At 33.7% G+C, this 24658-nt stretch overlaps 1 protein-coding gene across 4 annotated transcripts in view; it reads left to right on the top strand.

The window, feature by feature from the left end:
* The window catches only part of LOC123535799 (uncharacterized), a 401923-nt gene that overhangs the window by 356563 nt on the left and 20702 nt on the right, over positions 1–24658 (top strand). For 3 of the 4 annotated variants that reach the window (XM_053527908.1, XM_053527907.1, XM_053527911.1), the window contains exons 7-15: positions 72–161; positions 1574–1778; positions 2356–2403; positions 4407–4493; positions 12797–12843; positions 13104–13198; positions 15733–15826; positions 17341–17418; positions 19709–19866. In XM_053527908.1, the coding sequence (XP_053383883.1) occupies positions 72–161; positions 1574–1778; positions 2356–2403; positions 4407–4493; positions 12797–12843; positions 13104–13198; positions 15733–15826; positions 17341–17418; positions 19709–19866 (902 nt within the window). The remainder of the gene's footprint in view (positions 1–71; positions 162–1573; positions 1779–2355; positions 2404–4406; positions 4494–12796; positions 12844–13103; positions 13199–15732; positions 15827–17340; positions 17419–19708; positions 19867–24658) is intronic. The other variant, XM_053527909.1, reaches the window with a different exon arrangement.

The following is a 24658-nucleotide window of genomic DNA, read 5'->3' as shown; positions in this document are numbered from 1 at the left end:
TATCTTGACATGATACAATTCCACAAAACAACCTAATATTTCCTATGACTTGTTATTGATTTGACTTTCAGGGTTTTAAGTACTACATGGACAAGAAAACAGGAGCTGCTGTTCAAGTGTCATGCAAAACCCAAGCCGATGGTCCGTGTCGTAGAATGATTGTGAGTAATTATCTTACTTTTTATCACATTTTGCGTAGATAAATACAATATGGAAAGCATGTTGTGAGAAGAGAATCCACACAGATATGCTTACGCGAACGCATTATACTATAACAGACATCTGCTTGAACCGGTACTAGTGACCGTAAGGGTCTTGTAAACTCTATTACTCTCAGTAAAAGCGAGTCTGCAATTATTTTGCTCGGTAGCATTTCAATGCTTCCAAAGAACCCTCTTAAAGATATTAAGCAGTCTTTAAGTGTCATGTGGCGACTGTACTGTCATCCCGTACTGTGCCTCATTAATTTTGTATTATCATCATAAAGTACATTCAGTTTTGAATGGTGTTGCACATTTCATTGCTTCTCATGAACATACTCAAACCAAGTCTGCTACTACTTTGCTTGGTTGCGGTCTATGCATTCAAAAGTTTCTTTGACGGATTTTAACACATCTGCGGATGTCTTTAAATTGTTTTCTGTATTTTTAGCATGTGTAAATGTTGAGTTCTGCTCAACCCGGGGTAGAGGGCGCGGACGGTAGCATCGATTTCCACTACCGTCCATGAACAGGCTCAATCAAACCGAGTCTGCAACATTTTTGTTTTTTCGTGTTGAGTGATCTGTGGAGTTTACACTTTTTCTATTTTATTATTTATAATAGAATTCTGCTTAAGCTGGTGGTACGGGGAGTGCGGGATGTTGCATATTTAATAACCTCTAATGAATAGACTCGGTCAAACTGAGTTTGTAATGACTTTGCATGGATGCATTCTATGCTTCCAAAGGATCTTCTTATAGAGTTTATTAAATATCACAACTTGAGTCTATAATTGCCGTGTGGTGCTTGTAAAATTTCTAGGTAATTGTACTCAGTCTTGTTATATTTTCTTTTTCTTTGGGATCATAGAGTATATTCAGTTCTACTGTAACAGAATTCTTCTAAGCCGGGGATAGAGGGCATAAGGGGTGTTGCACATATCATAAACAGCTCAATCAAACGTCTGCCATCATTTTCTTTTGTTGCATTCTATGTTATAAAGGGATCTTTTTACAGATTTTATTATTTAATATAAATTATGTAAAGATCACAATCATGTGTACAAAGAAGAGTTACTGTTATCATATATCATATCAAAAAGACGAACTCTAACAGTAATAACCACCCAGCAAGGTGATGTTGACTTTAATAGATAACTGGGCTTTTTCCTTCGGGATTGATACTGACTGAGAAATTATAACTCTTTGTTTAGTTTGATAAAATAATCCTTGTTACATTCAGAGGTTATAATAATGTTTCCATTGAAAATGCGAGAAAGGGCAGGAAATACGTTTGGAAGACGCTTTAAAAAGTTTGCAGAAATGTCATGTATGTATTCTATTCACGTTTAAAATGTATCTTCCCCATTTTAGGAAGGAATTGTAGATATTGAAGGATTTGGTTATGAAATAAGTCCATCAACAGCCCTGTTTTTGCGTCGCAGTACAGACACAAATATCCACGTCCCACACGAAATTAAAAGGTTTGTCCCACCGAAGCATCTAGTTATGTCAGAGCCGGAAGAGCCGGGTAATATTGTACACGGACAATTTGGAACTTCCCATGTTCGAACACCAGGTCAGCAGTGGTTAAATTCCTTTCTGTGTCTATTTTTGTCGTCTCTGTTTTACTCTGTTTATGTTTTTCACATATCCGTTGTACGGGGTTTTATAATGAGACTGTGTTGTTTCAGAGTTTCTTTTCCTCGACTTTACATATGATTACATTCAGTATAGCCATGACTGTACCTATTACCATGTAGATCAGTAGGCAACGTGTAAATTTGCAGCATGATATCTCTCCTTCGAAGTAGTCTAGCATTCTTACTTTTATAAGATACATGATTTATTTTTTTGCTCTCTCAAACGCAATCGTAATTATGTTATCCATACGCATCCATTAAATCCTTTTATTATAAAAAATGTTTTCAAGTATGAGTTAAATCTTCGAAAGCCTTACCAAGTATATTTAACAAACTAACTATTTGTATAAAGTACTTAAATTAAGTATTATATATTTTTTATGTTGTTACTCATATTAATGTTTATATAATTAAGTAGAAAATGTAGTTAATATAAAGGAAAATTTCAGAAGCCGTGATTATAATGAATAGCATTGAAATATAATTCGTTCATGTAATAAAATTTTCATTTAGATGAAGACAGACGAAGTGCTTCAGAAGAGGAAAATACGTCGGAACCAGGTATCTAATTACAACATCGTATCTCATTTCACGTGTTAGTCTAAGATAAAAAATTAAGGGTAGATTTCCCAGTAGCACAGAACATCCCAAACACAGTCATAGAGCTATGCATAGCAAAGAAGGCCCGCAACAAAACATAACATAGCTTTTTGTGAAATTTCATCAATGCACTAACCACCTACTTAAAGCAAAACATTCCGTTTGGAAGCACATCAAGTGTGTACAGATTCAGATGACATTTATGTAATGTAGATAACATTATTGTACAACCATTTATAAGCAAATGAGTGATTGAATACTTGATAATGGAACAAAAGCAGACATATTTACAATTTCCATATCGAGGGCTTGGCGCAAAACTATTGTATTTTGTTCTTTATTTATATACACTTACAATAGTTTTGCACCAAGCCCTCGATATACTATCACTTAATTGGGTTTATTTAAAAATCATTATGTACATTCCAATTTAACTACATGTGTTTGCCAGTTATGACGTCAAATTGTCAGTTTTCGGTTCAAAACTTCCCTGATGAAAACAGCTCAGCATGATCTTTATCATTATTAATCGTTAGTATGTAAGAATAAAAATAAACAATGCTTTCTTAGACTTGCAGTTTATCGTCCGATTTATTACGGTTCATAAGTGGCATTATGCGCATCTTACTGCACATTGTGTGTTTTTGGTGAATATTTTATAAAAGCAATTTTCGGTTGCTGTACATTTAAACGTGTTAAATTAACGATAGTGCCGCATAAGTATTTGAAGTTGATGCTTTAGAATGAAGAAATCGGACTAAGAAAATAATAGTTCTTTTCTTCAATCTCCCTTACCTATAGGTAGAGATTTCTGAAGTTGAAGGGAAGCAACTCCTGCGTGCAGTTTGAATTTTCTTAAAAAGACTGCCCCAGTCAAAATAAGAAAAGTCATATTTGGAAAGTTATTACTTCGTACTTGTAACAGTAAGAGTTTGGTATATTGGGTTAAAAGCTATAATTCCCTCCACCCATTTTACACACACATCTATTTCAGCTGGATTTTTACTTGAAAATGCGCATATTTTCACTTTAAGATCCTTGGATATCTAAAGATTGAAATGGAAATGCAATATGGTTAATATTTATAAATATTGCCTTTTATTATCATTTGCAATTTGGATCATAAAGCCCATTTAATATTAGCATGACGGGGTTTCGCATTTAGCCGTGGAATATGTACATTTTTATTTGCGTTAGGAGTTAGCAATTTGTTACGTTATATGTTTTATTTTTTTTTTCTAGCAGTGTTCAACGGTATCATGAAAACCATTGAAGATTCTGTATCTTATCATATGACTATGCTTTCTCATATAACATCAGTAGATGATTTGGGAGTGATTCAAATAAGCTTCATGATTCCATCATAATCGAATTGAAATGAGCCGCACCATGAGAAAACAAACATAGTGCATTTGCGACCAGCCTGCGCATCCACGTTCGCATTCAAAGCCTGTTGCAATTAGAGAAACCGTTAGAGGACAGCATGGATCCTGACCAGACTGCGCGGATGCGCAGGCTGGGCTGGATCCATGCTGGTCGCAAATGCACTATATTGGTTTTCACATGGTTCGGCTCAATTATTAGTATAAGATTATTCCAAACAATCTATTTAATGTTCAATTTGGATAGACATAAAACGATCGATAAGTGAACTCTATTCCCTAGGGGACGCTTGCATCCATTGCGCATTTTCAAATAATACAAAATTACTGAAACGCTTTTGTAACGATACAGATATCAAATATGGTAATGAAACGAACACACTCAATTCCGCTAGCAATCGCTTACTTCCGACATTGACATTCAGTATAATTGAATGATAACTGTGCAATGCAAGGAGGAAATGTGTCCCTTTTAGTTATACAAATAATTTGATACAGATTGTACTTTTGTTATGTGTTCATGCAATCAATGATAGTTATAATGTTTCTATAAAATGTTTGCCGTACTATTTATGCCTTTAGATGAGCTTCGCAAAAGAAGAATGGAATACTTCGGATTTTTTCCACCGCGACCGAAAGTTGTAACAGGACATCTTAAACAAGAGTTAGGTAAGTTCACGTGAAACCTTCACATTACCTCTCATGAACAGATTCAGTTAAACCTAAGTTGTTCCTATTTACGTTTTTGCATTATATGCTTAACAAATGTCAGGTTTAAGGTATTTGATATATTTATTTGAACTGTATTTTGAAAAGACAATGTCTCTACTTCTTCCAGCTAGAAAAAAGAAACTATCATGCTTAACATCTAACACCCAAGAAAATTTAGCAATAAATTCTTATGAAGTAATGCGTCTGACTAAATATCTGTCACGCCCGTCAGAACTAATGTATCAGTAAAAATAAATAATTAGTAAGGAAAGGCTGTGACTTAAATTGGCAACAGGCAAGGTGATGAAACGTTTTGAATAAGAACAAAAACGTTATATATACAACTCAATGTATACCTAAAATTACCTAATGTTATTTGCCCCTGCAAAAACTGTCTAGCAATAAACAAAGTAAAAAAGATATAATAAAAAATGTATCCAAGCGAAAAAACATTTATCACCTGCAATGGCAGTGTATAAATTTGCCAAGGATATACAAAATAACACAACTACCGCGGGGGTTAATTTTACAAAGTTAACTTTAAGAGTTAGGAAAAAGTTCGAACATCATCAAATCATAAAAAAGAAAGAATTGTTTTATATGAAAATTAAAAAGCATATAAACATTTATATTATTATACAAAACCACATATGTGTATTGAATTCCGGAGAGGGACTTCATGAAGGGACCACACTTCTGGACGGTTCAACGCCTTTAAAAACTCACCATTTTTAAAAAGCTGTTACATGTCTTCGTTTTGATGCATTTACAACAATGTCCCAGTACTTAAACTTTACATATCTACAAATGGCATTCTTTTTAAAGGGTGTTTGTGTGGGGGTGGGAGAGGGGGCAACTTTTTTAGAATATTTTAAGTATCTACTTCTACGGAACAGAACAGTAAAACTGTATTGGACAGATAGGTTGTTTGTAAAGATGTTGTTCGTTTACTAAAAAAAATCTGTGGTTTTGTGATATACAGTACTGCTTAACCTTAACTATCACATTTTTGCAACTATTTCACATGAATGCCGTAGTAAACTTAATTGGCTTTTAGCTAAAATCGGCATAGAAATTGCAAGCATTGAAGCATGTAAGTGCAAGTCTACTAATTCAGACTTTTATGCCGACATGCTATTTTTTAAAATCAAACATTATCACTCAGAATCATAAATATCTTTGCCCAAAAACAATTGAAAGGGATATTTCGTCAAAACAAAATTCTTTCCTTCACTTAAATGTTAATTATTCACTCTACGAGTTTGTGTTTTACTTGGAAAACAAACTTGAACAATCTACATGTGTTATTGCAGGGTTTAACGTCGCACTGAAACAATTATACGTCATATAAGTAAACGTCTTTCCTGCTTCGATGGTGGAGGAAAACCCAAGGTGCCCCTCTGTACATTATTTCATCACGATGGGCACATGTGTAGAACCACCGACCTTCCGTAAGCAAGCTGGATGGTTTCCTTACATGTATTAAGGAACAACTGTATTTGCATTGTTCCTGCACTTTTCTAATTTTTTAAAGAATTATTCAAAACTTCTTATGATGATGTTGATCATTTTCTGTGCCTGGAGGGGATTACTTTTATTTACACTGTCCCGTGTCTTTGGAACATGGTAGGGGTAAGAGTGAGGTTGGGTGCGCACCATAAACCGGTTTAAGCTCCCCAGTGGTGTTTTTGCCACTGACCGTTCCAAGGCGGTGCCCCACGGTGTTCCTTTGTTTGTTCGTATTGTCCTCTTGTGTGTGTGCGCGTGTTTGTGTGTGAGTTCCTTTATTTGTTCGTTTTGTCCTCGTGTGTTGGCTTTGTGTGTGTGCATGTGTGTGTGTTTGTGGTGTGCACGTCTGCGGGCTGTAGGTTTCGTTTTGGGGAAGCTGCGATTTTGGTACGTGGTATTCCCTGTTTGATATTTGTCTTTGTTTTTATTTTTGCAAGTGTTTGCATAGGCAAATTTTTTTTGTTGTTTTAGAGCATGAACGAGAAGCAAACATATTTGGGGATTTTCCTCCTAGACCAAAGGTGGACATACCAGGTGTCAGGATACTGGTTATATGACCCAGTGCCTACGCCTTTAGTATCTTGAACAATGGTTTGGGTCCAATCGCTAAGGTGACTATGTCTTAGACTAGCTGACAAACGATGTAGAATGTCCTTTGTTAAAACGTAGAGCTGGCGAGACCAAATATCTCATATATAGAATTTTCCTCTGGCTACCTCGCCTAAATGATTTGTGTACCAATGATTCGTAAATGATTTCTTATTATGAGCTAGACAATTTCAGGGATCAGACAAATCACTAAATGTTTCAAACTAACAATCTCCAATTAAAAATGATTAGCTCAAACTCCTATAAGCTGGAGACTCTATACTTGACTGGTCTTTTTGTTGAAGTTCCCGTCAGACAATGTCTTTGAATCAACAACATACGAGTCCTATCGCATAGATGCTCGGCCTCTGTCCTTTCAACTCTATATGATTGCCCTGACTCCTGGACGCTCAGCGCCTATATGCTATTATATGTAGCATTCAACTACCATATAGGTATATCCCCGATGCATTGGCTGTACTTCGCCAATAATGCTGAACCGTCTATAAGCTGGAACTCTCCTACTATCTCAGTAGATTACCAAACACTGGGTCTCTGTCTCAGCCTCCCGATGCTCAGCCTGTATATGCTATCGTTTATAGCATTAAATTACCTTTAAGGTAAAACTCCTATGCGCTGGCCCTATAGTTCGAAACCTTATCGAAATTCTGCTACTCTTCTTTAGTCTAAGAACTTCCAAAGTCTTCTTTTTAATAATTTATCCGCCCTGATAGGGTAACTGCAATAGTCTCCTTCTCAAGGTACTGGGATAAATTATTAGTTGAATCCTCGATGTGTCTTCTTCAACCGCTGGATACCGAATGAGCTCTCTGCAGACGTGCTAATTTTAGAACTTGTTTCTGATCGGTCCAAATTTAAACATAACGTTTTACAACGAGTACTTGCTCTATCAAATATCTGGTTCCCTTTAACTTTTGTATATGACATAATGTCCGAAGCTGGGACCCAGTCATCCACATAATGAACACAAATCAGCCGCAAATGACCCAAATTCTATTATATACAGCAAATTAACAATACTTTTTGCAATGACAACACGAAAAGGGAGTCAATCACTATCTGTGCTTATGTGTTACGTTATTAATATATCAGATATACAAATTATTCTGACACCAGGTAAGTGATCTTATGATTGTAACATGAATAGTATTGTCTAATATTATTACCGAAAAAGCCAGAATTGAAAAGTATATTTTCTTTTTAAATTAGGAAATCGGGATTACCAATTATCATATGAAGCAGACGTCTAATATACTTTAACGTGACATATAAAAGATTTACCTGCTTATACTTAAATACGATAAATCACAGATTAGAAACAAAAAAATACCGTTAGGTACCTCATCTAGTGTATTAAGCCTTTTGCAACCCTATCTAGATTTAGGTTATTGTTCAACGTTCCAGGCATTTGGGTGATTCAGAACTTGTAGGCACATTAACTTAACTGAAAATACGTGAATATCTTGTCAACCACCCTGTAAAATTGCACGGATTATATATTGTCTTTTACACTTCCAATATCCTACAATGCGACTGATGATTTTATGGAATATTTGTAGTTTTATATGGAGGCAGTTTCTTACTATTGTTGAAATTGTCAAGAGCGTCGATTACACACTCTAACAAATATTCGTGTTTTTTTTGTATATACGAAAGAGACAACGTCGATAACTTTTTTTTGTATTATTAGTTATATTTAAATGTTCCGTCGAATGTTATGGTTTTTTTCCTTCTACCAAATGTTCAACGGTATCATGCAAATTAAAGTACATTCTATTGCCAAAATATTGATAATTTATTGCTCTTCTTAAAAGTCTCTTTGTGATCTTGTACATTGTTGCATTTTTGATTAATGACACCAGACTTGGGTTCACCTCTCTTTTGATGTACACAGAAAGAACTTTTACCTTAAATTCTCAGCGAAAGGACAGAAAAATTTTAACCTTTAGTCTGCTGGCGTAAATTGATTCTGCCTTTGCGACAAGTGCAGACCAAGATCTGACTCATGTCTACACTGTTCGCTATTCAGTCAGTAAATGTTTAGTGAACACCCCTTTGAATAATATAAGTGGTACTGTCCAAATTGAATGATGAACCAGTTCATTTCAGAAATTTAGCAGGGTAAAGGTTAATATCCTGTGTTATATTCAATTTTGCATGGAAGGAAGCGAATTGGCACATATCTTGATCATAGCAGGCTTACATACATTATTCTTGACTACTTAAAGGTGCCTGTCGTATATAGAAATACCTACTATTAAAACTATGTTTATCAAATAAACTTATTAACAACGATCTATTCTCAGTGTATATGTGTTAATGTAGGGTAACTATGCAACTATGCAATTTTACAAGGACATAGTGTATCATATGTAGATTTCCTTGGAACCCGCCCGCTTAGCTCAGTAGGGATAGCGTTGGTCTACAAATCGCGGGGTCGCGAGTTCGATCCCCGGGCGGGGCGCATGTTCTCCGTGACGATTTGATAAAAGACATTATGTCTGGAATCATTCGTCCTCCACCTCTGATATTTCATGTAGGGAAGTTGGCAGTTACTTGCGGAGAACAGGTTTGTACTGGTACAGAATCCTGGAACACTGGTTAGGTTAACTGCCCGCCGTTACATAACTGAAATACTGTTGAAAAACAGCGTAAAAACCAAAAAAAAAAAGAAAGAAAAAAAGAAAAAAAATTTCCTTGGATGTATTTCATTTTTATTTGTTTCAGGTCATAACGTTTGACTACGGCATAGCACAATTCAGTGACTGTATGAATAACAAAAAATGAATTTCACTTTCATAAGAAACCTACGTGCTGTATTTTTCTTGATAAACTTTTTTCCTGAAAAAGAAGTTATTACAGCTCTAGCTTTGAACTTATACACATTTGTTTTTCATCATGAGATAATGTGTTAAGAACCGTAACTCTCACGTTCATTTTGTTATAGTTATGGCCTTTTTGTTCTTAGAAATTCTTGGTTATTTTATTGGTCCTCTTTTTCTTTAGTTATGAACAAAAGCTTTGAATCTTTTCAAACGTTTTTTTATCATTATATGCGTGCCCTAGCCAACAGCCATAACCTGTTGCATGGATGTTGTTAGATTAATGACCTTTTTAAACTAAAATAGACTATCATGATTAAGATATTTGTTTAGGTTGAGTTTACTTGAATACAACAAGAGCAATAGTTTTTTTTCAACTTTGAAAACTTCTTTATTTCAAGTACTCAGAAACTAGAACTCTGACATGCATTATTATCAGAATTCTGGCCTATTAGGTTTATAGATTTTTTTCATCGTCAAGAATTGAGCAAGTAGGCTAAGAAACATAACTCTTTCCTTTGCATTTTGCCTTATGTCAAGCTATAGAATCCACAGGCAGTGTTCTTGTTTGATTTTATCGTAGTTTTCAATAAAATACATTTTGTTGGCGTGCGGTATACAATGCAAACATAATTCTTGTCCCTCATTTTATGAAATCATTCAATTTCGTAGGCATGAAATTTCATGATTTATCAAGAACGTATGTTTCTCTTGGATATATATTCGTAGGTTTCCCTATTTCACAAAAAGCAATAAATGGGAATTATTTCGCTTTTTCTTTTGAATTTAATTTCGTGGATTAGGTCAGCCTCGAAATCCTCGAAAATTAGCCCCCTACTCCACACACACCACGAGTTTCACAGAACACTTTCTATGCAAAAATAGGTATTGTAATAAATAAATTTATTTGTTTAGAGTTGCTTGAATTTTGACGTTGATAGTAAAACAGTTGTTGAAAATTACTTTACGTTGTCGTTTTATAATTTTTGTTTTATTGGCACAGCCTTTCGCCGAAGAATAAAGGATTGAATATAATGATTGTTATATACTATATTTCAGTTTGTACATGGCTATGTTCGCCTTGATAATGTTATGTAAACAATAAAAATAGTTTCTAGAACGCAGTGTAAAAAGAAACCTTGTATCCGAGTGCATACTAATGAGTTTTGAATAAAAATACATAGACTTAGTATATAGAAGTAAACAGCGAAGAAAAAACAAAAGCAGTCTGACAGTACGAAGAAAATCCTTTCACTTGTAAGTAATTGTAGAAAAAAGCTACTGGATAGCACACTGTATATTTATTTATAGACAACACAGTCACGTGCAATATTTACACTATATAGAGGAGCTCTCAAAATCATATATTATCTACATTTTCTGACCTCCAAAATTATGCATAGGTTTGAAACGCTGAAGTATTACACATTTTCAGCAGTGTCACTTGTCCTTACTAATCTAAAAGGGACCTTTTAGATCGGTGTTGAGTCTTCTTAACCATGGGGTTTGAAAGGTCAGCAAAGAAATAGAATTTATTTGGGCCGTGCCATGGGAAAACCAACATAGTGGCTTTGCGACCAGCATGAATCCAGACCAGCCTGCGCATCTGCGCAGTCTGGTCAGGATCCATGCTGTTCGCTTTCAAAGCCTATAGCAATTAGAGAAACCGTTAGCGAACAGCATGGATCCTGACCAGACTGCGCATGCTGGTCTGGATCCATGCTTGTCGCAAACACACTATGTTGGTTTTCTCATGGCACGGCTCATTTCATGTGCGGTAGCTATCTACATTGACCAAGTTGTTCGAACGTTTAACAAGTGATTAAGCTGTAACGTTCGACTAACTTTTAGAGTTACATTTCGACATGTTAGAAAAATGAGTGAAACAACTTCTATGGTTAAGGATGTTGACAACTTAAAAGTCTTCACAGTTAAATTAAAACATAATAATTAGTCCAGTGTTTCCCGCCAATACTAACATTTTGAATCAAAATTGAACCGACCGTTAGTTTAACAGTCGGTTAAAGTTTCAAAAAACTGGGCCCTGGCGTATGGAATGAATAAATTATAATTAGAATTGTCTAAATGTCTGGATGTATACTGTGTATAGTCAGCCGGATCTTTTAATCGCGGCCAAAGTAGTAACAGGAAATTTTTTAATAAGCTATCGTTTGGCGTACGTCAATGCACTTCTCATTACAACGAAGGAAATTAACATGCATAGCATCTTACACTCAATAAACTACACCAATTAATCTATTCTATGGCTATTTGCTAAAAAACTAACTCAGCAGTATGTAAATGGCATCATAAATAATAAATTGGCTGCATTTCTGGTTAATGATTTTTCTAAATTGAAAACTAATATATTTTCAAAAATAATGGTCAAATTAAAAAAAGAATCTGACAGCGTATTAAATGACTGGACAATGGATATGATAAGTAAGCAACTCAAAGTTAAACATTTCAAACGAAAATTGCTTTGATCAATTTACAACACTGACTCTTTACATGCTCCTTGCCACTAGCCTATAAGTGAGCGCGCCATGAGAAAACCAACATAATAACTTTGCGACCAGCATGGATCCAGACCAACAGTCTGGTCAGGAGCCATGCTGTTCGCTAACAGTGTCTCTAATTCCAATAGGCTTAGATAGCGAGCAGCATGGATCCTGACCAGACTGCGCGGATGCGCAGGGTGGTCTGGATCCATGCTGGTCACAAACCCACTATGTTGGTTTTCTCATGGAACGGCTCAAATAGTATTTTAAATAATAAACGATTGTAATTCTAATTACTATTTACTAACATTATCACTCGAGAATCCGAGATCATCTTAGTCAAAGAATTTGGAAGGAATATTTCGTCTAAAAATCCTTCATTTATGTAAATATCAATTGTTCAATATTGTTTGTATTTAATGAATTGTAAAAAAATGCGGCCTTACCTTATCGAGGGCCTTCAAATGTTGAAGGACCTTCACCTAATGTATGACCTTCACAATTTTTAAAACAGTCGTTTTTGATCTCTCCTGAGATGAAATATGAATAAAGCCATACTGTATTGGAGTTTTCAAGTTAATATACTGCTCTAGATTTTTTTTTACTAGTTTACTAGTATTAAATTTTAATCATTGTTTGATTAGTAGGAACTATACTTACGTATTCAATAATCAGTTTTATACGTGCCGAAAACATGCTATAACTCTGTGTTTGATAGCAGCATATAATTTTGCATTGGTGATACTATATTGAAAACCCCAAAGACATAATAATAGCAATTTTTGAACTTATTAAAATATTTTAATCTTTTACTGAACAGACACAGAATTGGGTGAAAACGAAGTAAATAAAGACAATGAAACAGAGGTAATATCATTGTGCTTGGTCAGTTCTGACACATCTGTAGGTTTTCGACCTAAAATAAAATACGCACTCTTATATTTTACATTTTAAATTTCTAAACTTAAGAAGCGTTTAAATAAAACATATGATACGTTGGTGCCATTGCATCAACATAATGATCATTTTGCTTGGCGCATTTTACAAATGAAGTTTAACGTTTATAACTTGTTACACGTGATTTAAAAAGAATCGTGGTTAATATATCTTTTTCTTTATTTTAACAGACTGTATTTACACAGAAAAGTCGACCAAAGAGGCAGACAGAAGAAACATATACTATAGAAATAATTCTATTAATTGACCCAGATTGTTGGAAAAAGTAAGTTCAATACTAACAGTTTTAATTAAACAAGAGGGCCAAGATGGCCCTAGGTCGCTCACCTGAGAAACACACCATAACAGTGTAAACATGTTTGGCCTCGTGATTTCATGGAAAAAAATATTCTGGCCAATTTTCATTAGGATTGGACCAAAAATGTTGTCTCTTAAGTTTTAACAAGTATTTTCTTTGATATGACCTAGTGACCTAGATTTTGACTCCAGATGACCCATATTCGAACGTCACCTAGATTTCATCAAGGCAGTCATTCTATCGCATACACAAGGCTTTTCTTTATTTTGACCTAGTGACCTAGTTTTAATCCCAGATGACCCATTTTCAAACTCCACCTAGACTTCATCAAGGCAATCATTCTGACCAAAATTCATGAAGATCAATTGAAAAATACAGCCTCTATCGCATACACAAGGTTTTTCTTTGATTTGACCTAGTGACCTAGTTTTTTACCCCAGATAACCCATTTTCAAACTCGGCCTAGACTTTATCAAGATAATCATTCTGACCAAAATTCATGAAGATCAATTGAAAAATACAGCCTCTACCGCATACACAAGGTATTTTTTATTTGACCTAGTGACCTAGTTTTTGACCCCAGATGACCCAATTTCAAACTCGGCCTAGATTTTATCAAGGTAATCATTCTGACAAAAATTCATGAAGATCAATTGAAAAATACAGCTTCTATCGCATACACAAGGTTTTTCTTTGATTTGACCTAGTGACCTAGTTTTTGATCCCAGATAACCCATTTTTGAATTCGGCCTAGATTTCATCAAGGTTATCATTTTGACAAAAATTCATGAAGATCAGTTGAAAATACAGCCTCTATCGCATACACAAGCTAAATGTTGACGGACGACAGACGGACGCCGGACATCGGGCGATCAGAAAAACTCACCTGAGCATTGCTCAGGTGAGCTAAAAAGACACGACTATAAAAGTCAGAAGTCAATTTATATTTCTCTCTAAACATGTGGCAAATATATATCGGTAGCAACAAGGAGCATTTTGCGTAATTGTAGTAGGTAAATACATCAATTGACGACTTAAAACGTTGTTAAACCATAATCGGAAAAATAGGCAAAGTGGGAAACCATAGAAACACACCTGACACCGCCTTGGAACGGTCATTTGTAGAAATATCACTATGGAGTTTAAAGTAAGTTACTTTAAATGTTTCCTGCTAATATGAAAAAGTGCTGACGTCTTCATGGTATTGAATCTCATTAGTCCGCAATTTAAGGGTCTGGAACCTCATTTGTTACTTTGCCTTCAGAGTCTTTAACCTCCTTTGTTCTAATATCTTCAGAACCTGGAATCTCCTTTGTTTTATTTCTTTGGGGCCAGGGACCTCATTTGTTCGCATTCCTTTAGAGTCTTGAACTTCCTTTTGATCTTATTTCTTCAAAGTCTTTTGTTTTCATTCTTTCTGTTTAGTCCTCATTCTTTTAAGTTCACGAATCTCCTTGGTCCGTATTTTTTCAGGATCCCGAATGAATGTAACATTAACTTATTAAGTTTGAAAAAGGAACTGTTGTTTTGCAAAAACCTCTTTGTCAATCTTTCTTTGCATTTCTGGATTTAAAAAGTATGTGATTATTTAACTATAAAATCAAACATTTCAAAGGTATTTTTACATAATAAAAGCATTAGATATTACTTTTAAATGTAAAATAAATATTATTAAATGTATATTTAACAGCATTTATAATTATGTCATATAGTTGCAGGCCAGTGAAGTATTTATTAGAAATACTTTAAACCTAAATCAAACACTATTTATACATATAAACATGTTTATATCGTGTTAAAGTATATTAATTTTTCAATTTTTTTTTTCAAATATGATATTTGAACTAAAGAATACATTCAATGAAGACTTTATATTTACTACCAATAACTTTCCTTTTTTAAGCTTCTACACAATATGTAGCTTGATATTTTGCTGCTGAATACCGCGAAACGTAATTTCGTGTTTTTGTAAAGCTAATTTTTAACAAGTCTGAGTTTTTAAACTATGTAATAAAATCCATAAATTGATTTAAAACTATTCTGTATCATTAGCATTCTAGGTAAACACACGATGTAACACCATGTATTATACATTGCGCTTTTATGAATAGGGCTTTATTGTGAATCGTTGTGCTTTATATGTTTCGTTACCGTTTCAAAATTATTTCATAGTTGAGACAGAAAATTACCGACAACATAATTATTACCGTTTAAATCAAAGAACCTATAAACGTTAGAATTGAACCTGGTCGTTTCTCATTAAATCATGCATTTTTGTGATCAATACCCCTAATGCCTAAGCATCTTAAAATGGGGTCCCATTTGGTAGTCACCAAGATTTCTTTCTATGTTCTTATAAGAATTTCATATATGCTTTGTGTTGTTCAGATTCAGAAATCTTAGCTTGCATTTAGAGACAATATACAAGCTATCTTGATCTGTATGCAACGTCCGTTTGGAAACAGGTCTCCTAGTTTAACTGTTTCCTTTTTCCAATTCAGATACTTTGATTCTACCACTGCCAGCAATGGAATGACTCAGGATGAGGCTACAATGTATCGTCTGCGACAACGTTGGGCTCTTATCATGAATGGCGTAAGTATACAATTCTCTCATTTATAAAAGTTGAGAATGATAATTAGAACAATCAAGTAAACAAAATTGATATGTACCAAGTGTCTGACTCTATCGCCGTAGGAAAACGATGTGCAAAGCACGTATAGTCAAGCACGCTTATTCTAAAGCTCTCATGGTAAAGGCATATTTTGCACCTGTGCTTCAGTGGATTAGTTCTTAATATTAAAATCATACAACTGAGTTTCTGCCTACATCATCTAATTGTTTGGGTCTGAAAACAGTAAGTTCGGCATTTCGTTTTGCCATGAAATTAGAACGACAATCCCTATAGCTTCTCACAGAATAAACAGTACTTTTGGCATTGAATCAGAACGACAATCCATGTAGCTTCTCGCAGAATAAACAATGTAATCAGGTCTACATCATCTAATTGTTTGGGTCGGAAAACAGTATGTTCGGCATTACGTTTAGCTATTGAGTCAGTTTCGGCATTGAGTCGGAACGACAATCCATATAGCTTCTCGCATAATAAACAATGTAATCAGGTCTACATCATCTAATTATTTGGGTCGGAAAACAGTATGTTCGGCATTACGTTTAGCTATTGAGTCAGTTTCGGCATTGAGTCGGAACGACAATCCATATAGCTTCTCGCATAATAAACAATGTAATCAGGTCTACATCATCTAATTGTTTGGGTCGGAAAACAATATGTTCGGCATTATGGTTAGCTATTAAGTCAGAACGACTATAGCTTCTCACAGAATAAGCAATGTAATCAGATTGTTTGGGTCGTAAAATAATACATTTGGCATTACGTTTAGCTATTAAGTCAGAACGACTATAGCTTCTCACAGAATAAGCAATGTAATCAGATTGTTTGGGTCGTAAAATATAACATTTGGCATTACGTTTAGCTATTAAGTCAGAACGACAAGCTCTCCATAAGCATGTACAATGTTTGGGTCGAAATAATATTGCATTAGTTAGTATTAGTCAGAACGACTTCTCAGAATAGCAATTTCAACGTGTTTTCTTGCATATATGCAGAGTCCTTCATGTAGGCTTTTACATCAATACAAAATTTTCTAGGTTCTGAACATTACAATAATTGGCTGGAATCTTGTAACTATTACTTATAACAAAGAGGATTTTTTTTTCCTAAAAAGTAAAACAAACACTTTATATTGTTAAATTGATAATAAATGTGTATTTGATCGTTCATTTAGACAGGTGTGTATTTTATTGTACTGTTTAGGCAAGTGTATAATTTATTGACTTTATATGCAAGTTGGTATTTTATTGTTGTTTAGGCAAGCTTGCATTTTATTGTTCTTTTTAAGCAAATTTGTATATATTGTTCCTTTTAGGCAACTTTGTATTTTTGTTCTATTCAAACAAGTTCGCATTTTATTTTGCCTTTGAGGCAAATCTGTATTGAAATGCTCCTTTTCTAATGCTCCTTACTTATTGTTTCATTAAGACATGTACACAAGTTTGTATTTTATGGTTCTTTTGATTGTTCAATATAGGTTAGTTTAAGATACGCTAGCATTGATGACCCCGAACTCACTATACATATAACCATATCAGGCTTCGTGTTTAACAAGGTAAGTTGTTTTAATTTAGGTCAACAAAACTTAATAAGGTTCCCTTGTGTAGATTTATTCATAACCATATGGAGTTTTAGTTCCTGTGTTCGACGTACAATAATCAGTTTAATTGGATTCTTGCTTCTGTGAATCAGGCACATTAAGCTAATTCAATATATTAGTTGTACGTCATCAAACATCCCTAAAGTGATATGGTATGCACTTTATCTCATTATATTCAAACTACCGACATGATTTTATGTTAGAATAATATACCCTCATTGCAACGGTAGATGTTTTCTATATAGGTCGTTTTTGTTGTTCGTGTTTAATATCGAAATTGCATGCCAGAATCAAATACACTGATTTATTGCAATGGTGACTGTTTTCCTTAAATGACGTTTTTAAGCCTGTGTTTAATGACATGATTTTACGTTAGAATTATATCAAATGTTTCCATTACATGACGTTTTAGTTAAATAGTTTTAATGGCGTGATTATACGAGTTGTATTCACTGCCTAAACGTGTTTGCAATTGCGATATTTCCTTTATATGACGTTTTTGCTAGGCATCTTTAATGGCATGATTTTACATAAAATATAGAAAAGTGGAAACTTCACAGGTCGCTCAACACGACAAAAACGAAAATGTTGCAGGCTCGATTTGATTGAACCTGTTCATGGATGGTAGTGGAAATGCATGCTACCGTCCACGCCCTCTAGCCCCGGGTTGAGCAGAACTCAACATTTACACATGCTTAAAGTAGAAAAAAGCAATTTAGAGACATCCGCAGAATTACATGAACATTGGCAATGGCGTATGTTCTCTATATATGGTGTCTTTTGTTGTGCATGTTTATGGCATCATTACATTAGAATTACATAATGATTTATTGCAATGGCATATGTTCTCTATATATGGTGTCTTTTATTGCGCATGTTTAATGGCATCATTTTACATTAGAATTACATGAACTGATTTATTGGCAATGGCGTATGTTCTCTATATATGGTGTCTTTTATTGTGCATGTTTAATGGCATCATTTTACATTAGAATTACATGAGCTGATTTATTGGCAATGGCATATGTTCTCTATATATGGTGTCTTTTATTGTGCATGTTTAATGGCATCATTTTACATTAGAATTACATGAGCTGATTTATTGGCAATGGCGTATGTTCTCTATATATGGTGTCTTTTATTGTGCATGTTTAATGGCATCATTTTACATTAGAATTACATAGCTGATTATTGGCATGGCGTATGTCTCTATATATGGTGTCTTTATTGCGCATGTTAATGGCATCATTTACATTAGATTACATGAACTGATTTATTGCAATGGCATATGTCTCTATACATGGTGTCTTTATTGTGCATGTTTAATGGCATCATTTTACATTAGAATTACATGAGCTGATTTATTGGCAATGGCGTATGTTCTCTATATATGGTGTCTTTTATTGTGCATGTTTAATGGCATCATTTTACATTAGAATTTCAAACACTGATCAATTGCAGTGACGAATGACATGATTTACACGGCGTTTTTATTATGCATGTTTAATTGCAATACTTATGTTTTCTTCTAAAAGGTGTCAAAAATCATGAATGTTTCCAGGAATTAGATAACTAGAAGTAAATATGGTATTCTATCGTTCACCTCTTTTCTTCTATTAGAAAATAAGATAATATAATGTGATAAAACACAGATTTCATAAAAAAAGCATTGAAAAGAATAATTCTCTTGGAGCCTAATGAGATCTCATTTATTATTTGTCCTTTACTTAATAAGTGTTTCGGCGTTTGATATATTTGATCACAGCGATATAAGATTTCATTCATGAACTATCAGCTTCGATTCTCGACTTATACATTCTATTTTCAAAGAATCTGCATTTTCCTTGAAGTGTCGCGTAGTGTAATATCATATAAGACAAAATTTGACTCCAGAGTTTTCAGCTTTTTAAAACTTATACTTAATTTCCATATTTGGATTTTACTGTCTCTGTGAGTTTTTTTCCTCTAAACTCTGTTAAACTCTAATATTCAGGAAGAAAAGGGGCATACATATATAAAATTTGAATAGATTTAAGAGTTGTCTCCGATGACCAATACTTAGTGTTTGAATATAGACTGCACCCATGGAAACGCAAAGATTCTGAAAATATGAAATCTGTTTACTTTCGACCTGTTGATAAAATGATCATTTTCACAATAATTATTTTATTTTCATGATTATAGTTAAATTATTATTACTATTATTATTATTATTACTGTCATTTATTGTCATTATTATTAAAAGGTTATAGATAGCAGTATTCCCCTCCCACCATCGGAGAATAAACCTGTCATAAATGGAACCACGTATGGTGATGCCAGTGTATACTTACGCGCGATGATTGATTGGGGCATGGCGCATAGTGATTTACCATCAAATGATCATCTTATGGGCCTGACAAGGTGGGAAATTTTAACTGATAGAACTTGATTGATACAGTTTTGCTCTATTTTCAGTATTAGAAATACATTCTGTTATTACAATACATAAGTATACTTAGTATACACGTTTCTGAGTCTATTTCATTGTATAATTTATTTTCAATTGGTTGACAAACACAAAAAGTTGAGACAAATAAATTTTACAAACTTTAAGAGGAAACAACACATTCATCATAACAAGAGAGGGCAACACTAAAATATGCATGTAAAATCAAATCAATATTATACTGTAGAACATAACTTTCAAGAAACTAATATTAAAAGAAAAATAATCTTATTGTCCTTAATAAAATCAAAGGTTCGAGGTTAATAAAAGCCCTAATGGGGCTGAATGAGGCGTGTATATTAAGAGACATTTAGTGTCATAATTACCCGAGGACTTTAGCCCGAGGGCCATTATGAAACTAGGTGTGCCATCATGTCTAGAAGGCAAAACCAGCTGTTTATTGACCTTTTTATTATATACATTCACTTCATATTTATCTTGGTATTTTCATTTCACATATTTTCAAAAAACTTAAAAGCATTATTTATATTGTTTTTAACATTAGCAATGCCATCAATATTTTACAATCGATCTGAAAATGATTCAGCATCTTTTCATCCGCCATAATTACGTTGCTACATGACGTCAGCGTCAGAACGCGCCGACGTTCCGGTTACCCGGGGCTATTATGATTATGGCGCGTGAGGCGCACTGCGCCATTACTGATTCGTCAACAGAGGCCGCAAAGACAGTTTTTAACGGCTTTTTTGTTACTATTTATAGTAACGTATATTATAATGAACTGTAAAATTCAGCACTTTAGGTCTTACTGTGGCACTGTTTCGTGTTACAATTGTTTTATGTAATACGTGTATAAAGGACAGGTTATGAACTGTTTTATAATTTACAGTTTACAATTATAACGCTTAGTTAGTTTGAGCCACAAAACAAAAGGCGCCAAAACTTCGAAAACACCATTTGGTGCTAACATTCCGCTGTTTAAAGATAAGATAAGATAAAGTCGGCAAGACAAATAACAATACAACATAAGCACTCTAGGTGCTTTTGAACCGACTATATGTTAACAAATTTATAAGGAACAAAAGTAAAACAAGCTGTAAAAGAAGGACATGGTTAAAAAATATATGAACATTAAAATTATTATTGTTGCAAATTAACCTAAAAATTACATCTAGCACAAAGACAGAACATTATAATAACATTGCACAATCTGGGAAATCTAGTAAATAAGACAAAACCGTACAAATTAGCACATGAAAAGAAACATAAAAATGACATGGCAGCATTTTGAATGTGATACTGATAGATTTTAGATTTAACAACCATGTAATGCAGTACATTTAAGACCATGTAATAGATTTAAAAACCATGTAACAGCTGCTGTTCTAGGTCGGTGACCTAAATAACTGCCATAAGAAAAATAAATGTAAAAAAGTGAAGCCATCAAACAAACACAAAAATGCATAATTTAAAAGAAAGCTAAAGGAAGTTATCATCTCAGGATCAGACATGAGGTGAACTGAACAGCAACTACTACATAATAGCAAGAAAATTAAAGAAAGCATAACTGCAGGAAAAGCCAAGCAAATACAACTGCATGCAAGACATAACTAAAAAGACAAGGCAAAAATAAGAAAATAATACTACTGCAAGATGAAAATCAAGTAAGCACAGCTGCAGGAAAAAATAAATAATTTACAACTACATGCAAGCAAAACCAAAAATACAGGGCAAAATTAAATACATAATGTCACACAGAAAAACATGTACATCATCAAGTATGCTGCTAACCTGTTCTATGGGTATATAAAAAAGATGCGACTATTTAGAGAGATTCAAGTTTTACACAAAGAACATTTACAATCATTTTCATTCCAAAAAGAGATCTGATTTTTAAACTGACTGAAATTTACAACATTTCTGTAGCTTTCTGGAAGGGAATTCCACAGAACAGGTGCAGCATACCTGAAAGAGTTCTTACCAAAATTTGAAGTTCTGACTTGTGGTACCTGAAGAATATTTGAATACCTAAAGTTATAGTTAGAATCTTTTTTATTAACAAGGTTGGACAATACTGGAGGTGCCAAATTATTTAATATCTTATATGTTTCAACTGCCATTGTTCTTAAACGTCTTACATGTAATGATGGTAATTTGGCAAAGTTTAACAATTCATCATAGGAACTACTGTAGTCATCATAAACATATCTAAGAGCTCTTTCCTGGATCTTTTCTATTTTTCTGGTATTTTTTACAGAACAAAAATACCAAGACAAAGGACAAAAGTTAAAATTTGATAATATGAAAGTATGAAAAATTGTAAGTCTATTTAATTTACCTAAGTTTTTTCCAATCCTTTTTAATACATTAAGTTTTGCTGTCTTAGCACAAATATGTTTTACATGATTATCAAAATTAAAATCTATGTCAACTCCTAATAATTTTACCTCATCCTCACAATTTATCACAGTACTACCTATGTTGAATTTTGGTAACTTATCTTTAGTTTTTTTGCCAACTGCTATTGCCTGAAATTTGTCTGGATTTGCCTGCATACAATTTATTCTAAACCAATGTATAAGTATTTCACTTTCTGATTGTAATGTTGTCATTAAGAGATCAAAATTTGGTGCACAGAAGGAGAGTGTATTATCGTCAGCATAGTTATAAAGGGTGCTTTTTTTGATAAAGTAAAAAATATTATTAATGAAAATGTTAAAGAGGAGAGGCCGTAATATGGAACCCTGGGGAACTCCTTTCTCTATATTTGCCCATCAGCTGACAATATCATTTATTTTAATTTGTTGTTTACGTGAGGACAGATAGCTTGACAAAAGTTAAACCGAATTTTCTGAGAGACCATAACTCTGAAGTTTTTCTAATAAAATTAGATGTGGTAAACAATCAAAGGCTTTACTCAGGTCCATTAAAATAGCTGCGACATAGTGATTTGAGTCCAGTGCACATTTCCAGTCCTCTAATAACCTTAATAAAGTTGTTTGGCAGCCATGACCCTTTCTGAATGCACATAAAAATAATCAAAAATATTTTCAAAATAAGAGGTAAGTTGATCTGATAATACCTTTTCATAAATTTTAGAAGGGTTTGGCAGGATACTAACTGGCCTGTAGTTTGATTTACTGAAAGGATCAGTTTTTTTTTAAATGGCGTTACCTGGGCCTCTTTTAACCTATCTGGAAAAACATTTTTTGGAAATTGAAATATTTACCAAATCAGTCTAAAAGGGTATAAGAGATCCTTTTCCTAGTTTCAAAATTTTAGCCGATATTTTATCAACGCCTGTAGCCTTTTTTATATTAAATTTGTTTATGATTTTAGTAACTGTTTTATGATCTGTTGGTTGAAAAGAAAAACTGCCTGGAATAAAACCTTTTTCATTTATTTTATGTATACTTTCATGATCTTCAGAATTAAAAATTTCATCTTTGCCTATGTCTTTAGCCACATGAACAAAAAATTCATTAAATATTTCGGACACCTCCTTTTTATCGGATACTGTATTTCCATTTTCATTTAATGTAATTTTTGAATCATTTTTTCCTGACTTTTTGGATAGATAGGGTTTAATTGTTTGCCAGAAGTCTGAGGATTTGCTACCGCTGTTTTGTGGACACCAACATGTCAGTTAGATCGTAGGTGTTCTCTCTGGTGGACTCAATGACCTCGAAGCTGATTCTTATGTTGAGTACAACGAAATATATGCAATATAAAAATATGGAAGAAAACAACTTGTAAACAAGTAGAGGGAAATAATTATAATGTAATATAACAAATCAGTTTATCGGAGTTCAGGAACGAATTGAATAAAAATAAATCGCTGACACAGTTCATAGTTATCTATATTTTCCGCTAATTTAAAGACGCTCGCTACAGTTTCTTCATTTTTTTCCCAATAATAGATTTTGATTATTATGTTCTGTATTAAAAGACCATGTTATGATGCATTGAAAAATGAAATAAAAATACTAGGTCACCAGCTTTGTTTCAATTTTATTTGCCCCTAGATATGGTGCTATTTTTAACATTTTTCAAAATTTCTATACTCCTAAAATACTTTTCAGTAAAGTACAATAACCAGCATAAATTTGATATCTAAGCATTTTTATAACGGAAAACAATATATCTATTTGAAACATGCTCAGAGAAATCAAAAGAAAAAGATTTTGTAAAGAAAGGAATACTTGTGCAAGTGACCCAAGGGCTATTTTTGCATATTTTTGTCAATTTTAAGTTGGTACTTCTGCCATTTTATCGAGTTTCACAGAATAGAAATAAATGAAACTCTGCACATACCTTTGGTTATGTCTACCTAATCTTAAACAAAAAAGAAAATTGATAGGTCACTATATTAGGTTTCGCTTAAATCAAATTACAACGAGGTGTGGCGGGCATTTATACAACGCAGGTTGGTATGAAAAACTTAATCAGTTTTTATTTCAAACAAGGGCATATATTCAGCCAAACTCTTGACAGTATTCTGTATTTGTCCACAGCTTTAAGGCAGAGATATTTAACAAGAGGATCAAATGACCCAAGGTCGCTCACCTTAGGAACATTTGGAATAAACTCGCTGAAAGTGTGATTCTGGATTTCTATAGGAAGATATCATTTCATCATTTCGGCTGCCGCATTCTTTACCTTTAACATAGTGATCTTAAAAGCAATAGATGTTATCCACTCCATTAGCCAATCTTCCCACTAAGTTTGAAGAGTACAGGTTAAAGG

This window comes from Mercenaria mercenaria, chromosome 17 (assembly GCF_021730395.1).
Source record: "Mercenaria mercenaria strain notata chromosome 17, MADL_Memer_1, whole genome shotgun sequence".
Taxonomy (NCBI): Eukaryota; Metazoa; Mollusca; class Bivalvia; order Venerida; family Veneridae; genus Mercenaria; species Mercenaria mercenaria.
Note: the sequence above shows the minus strand (reverse complement) of the source record. Positions and strands in the feature narration are given on the sequence as shown.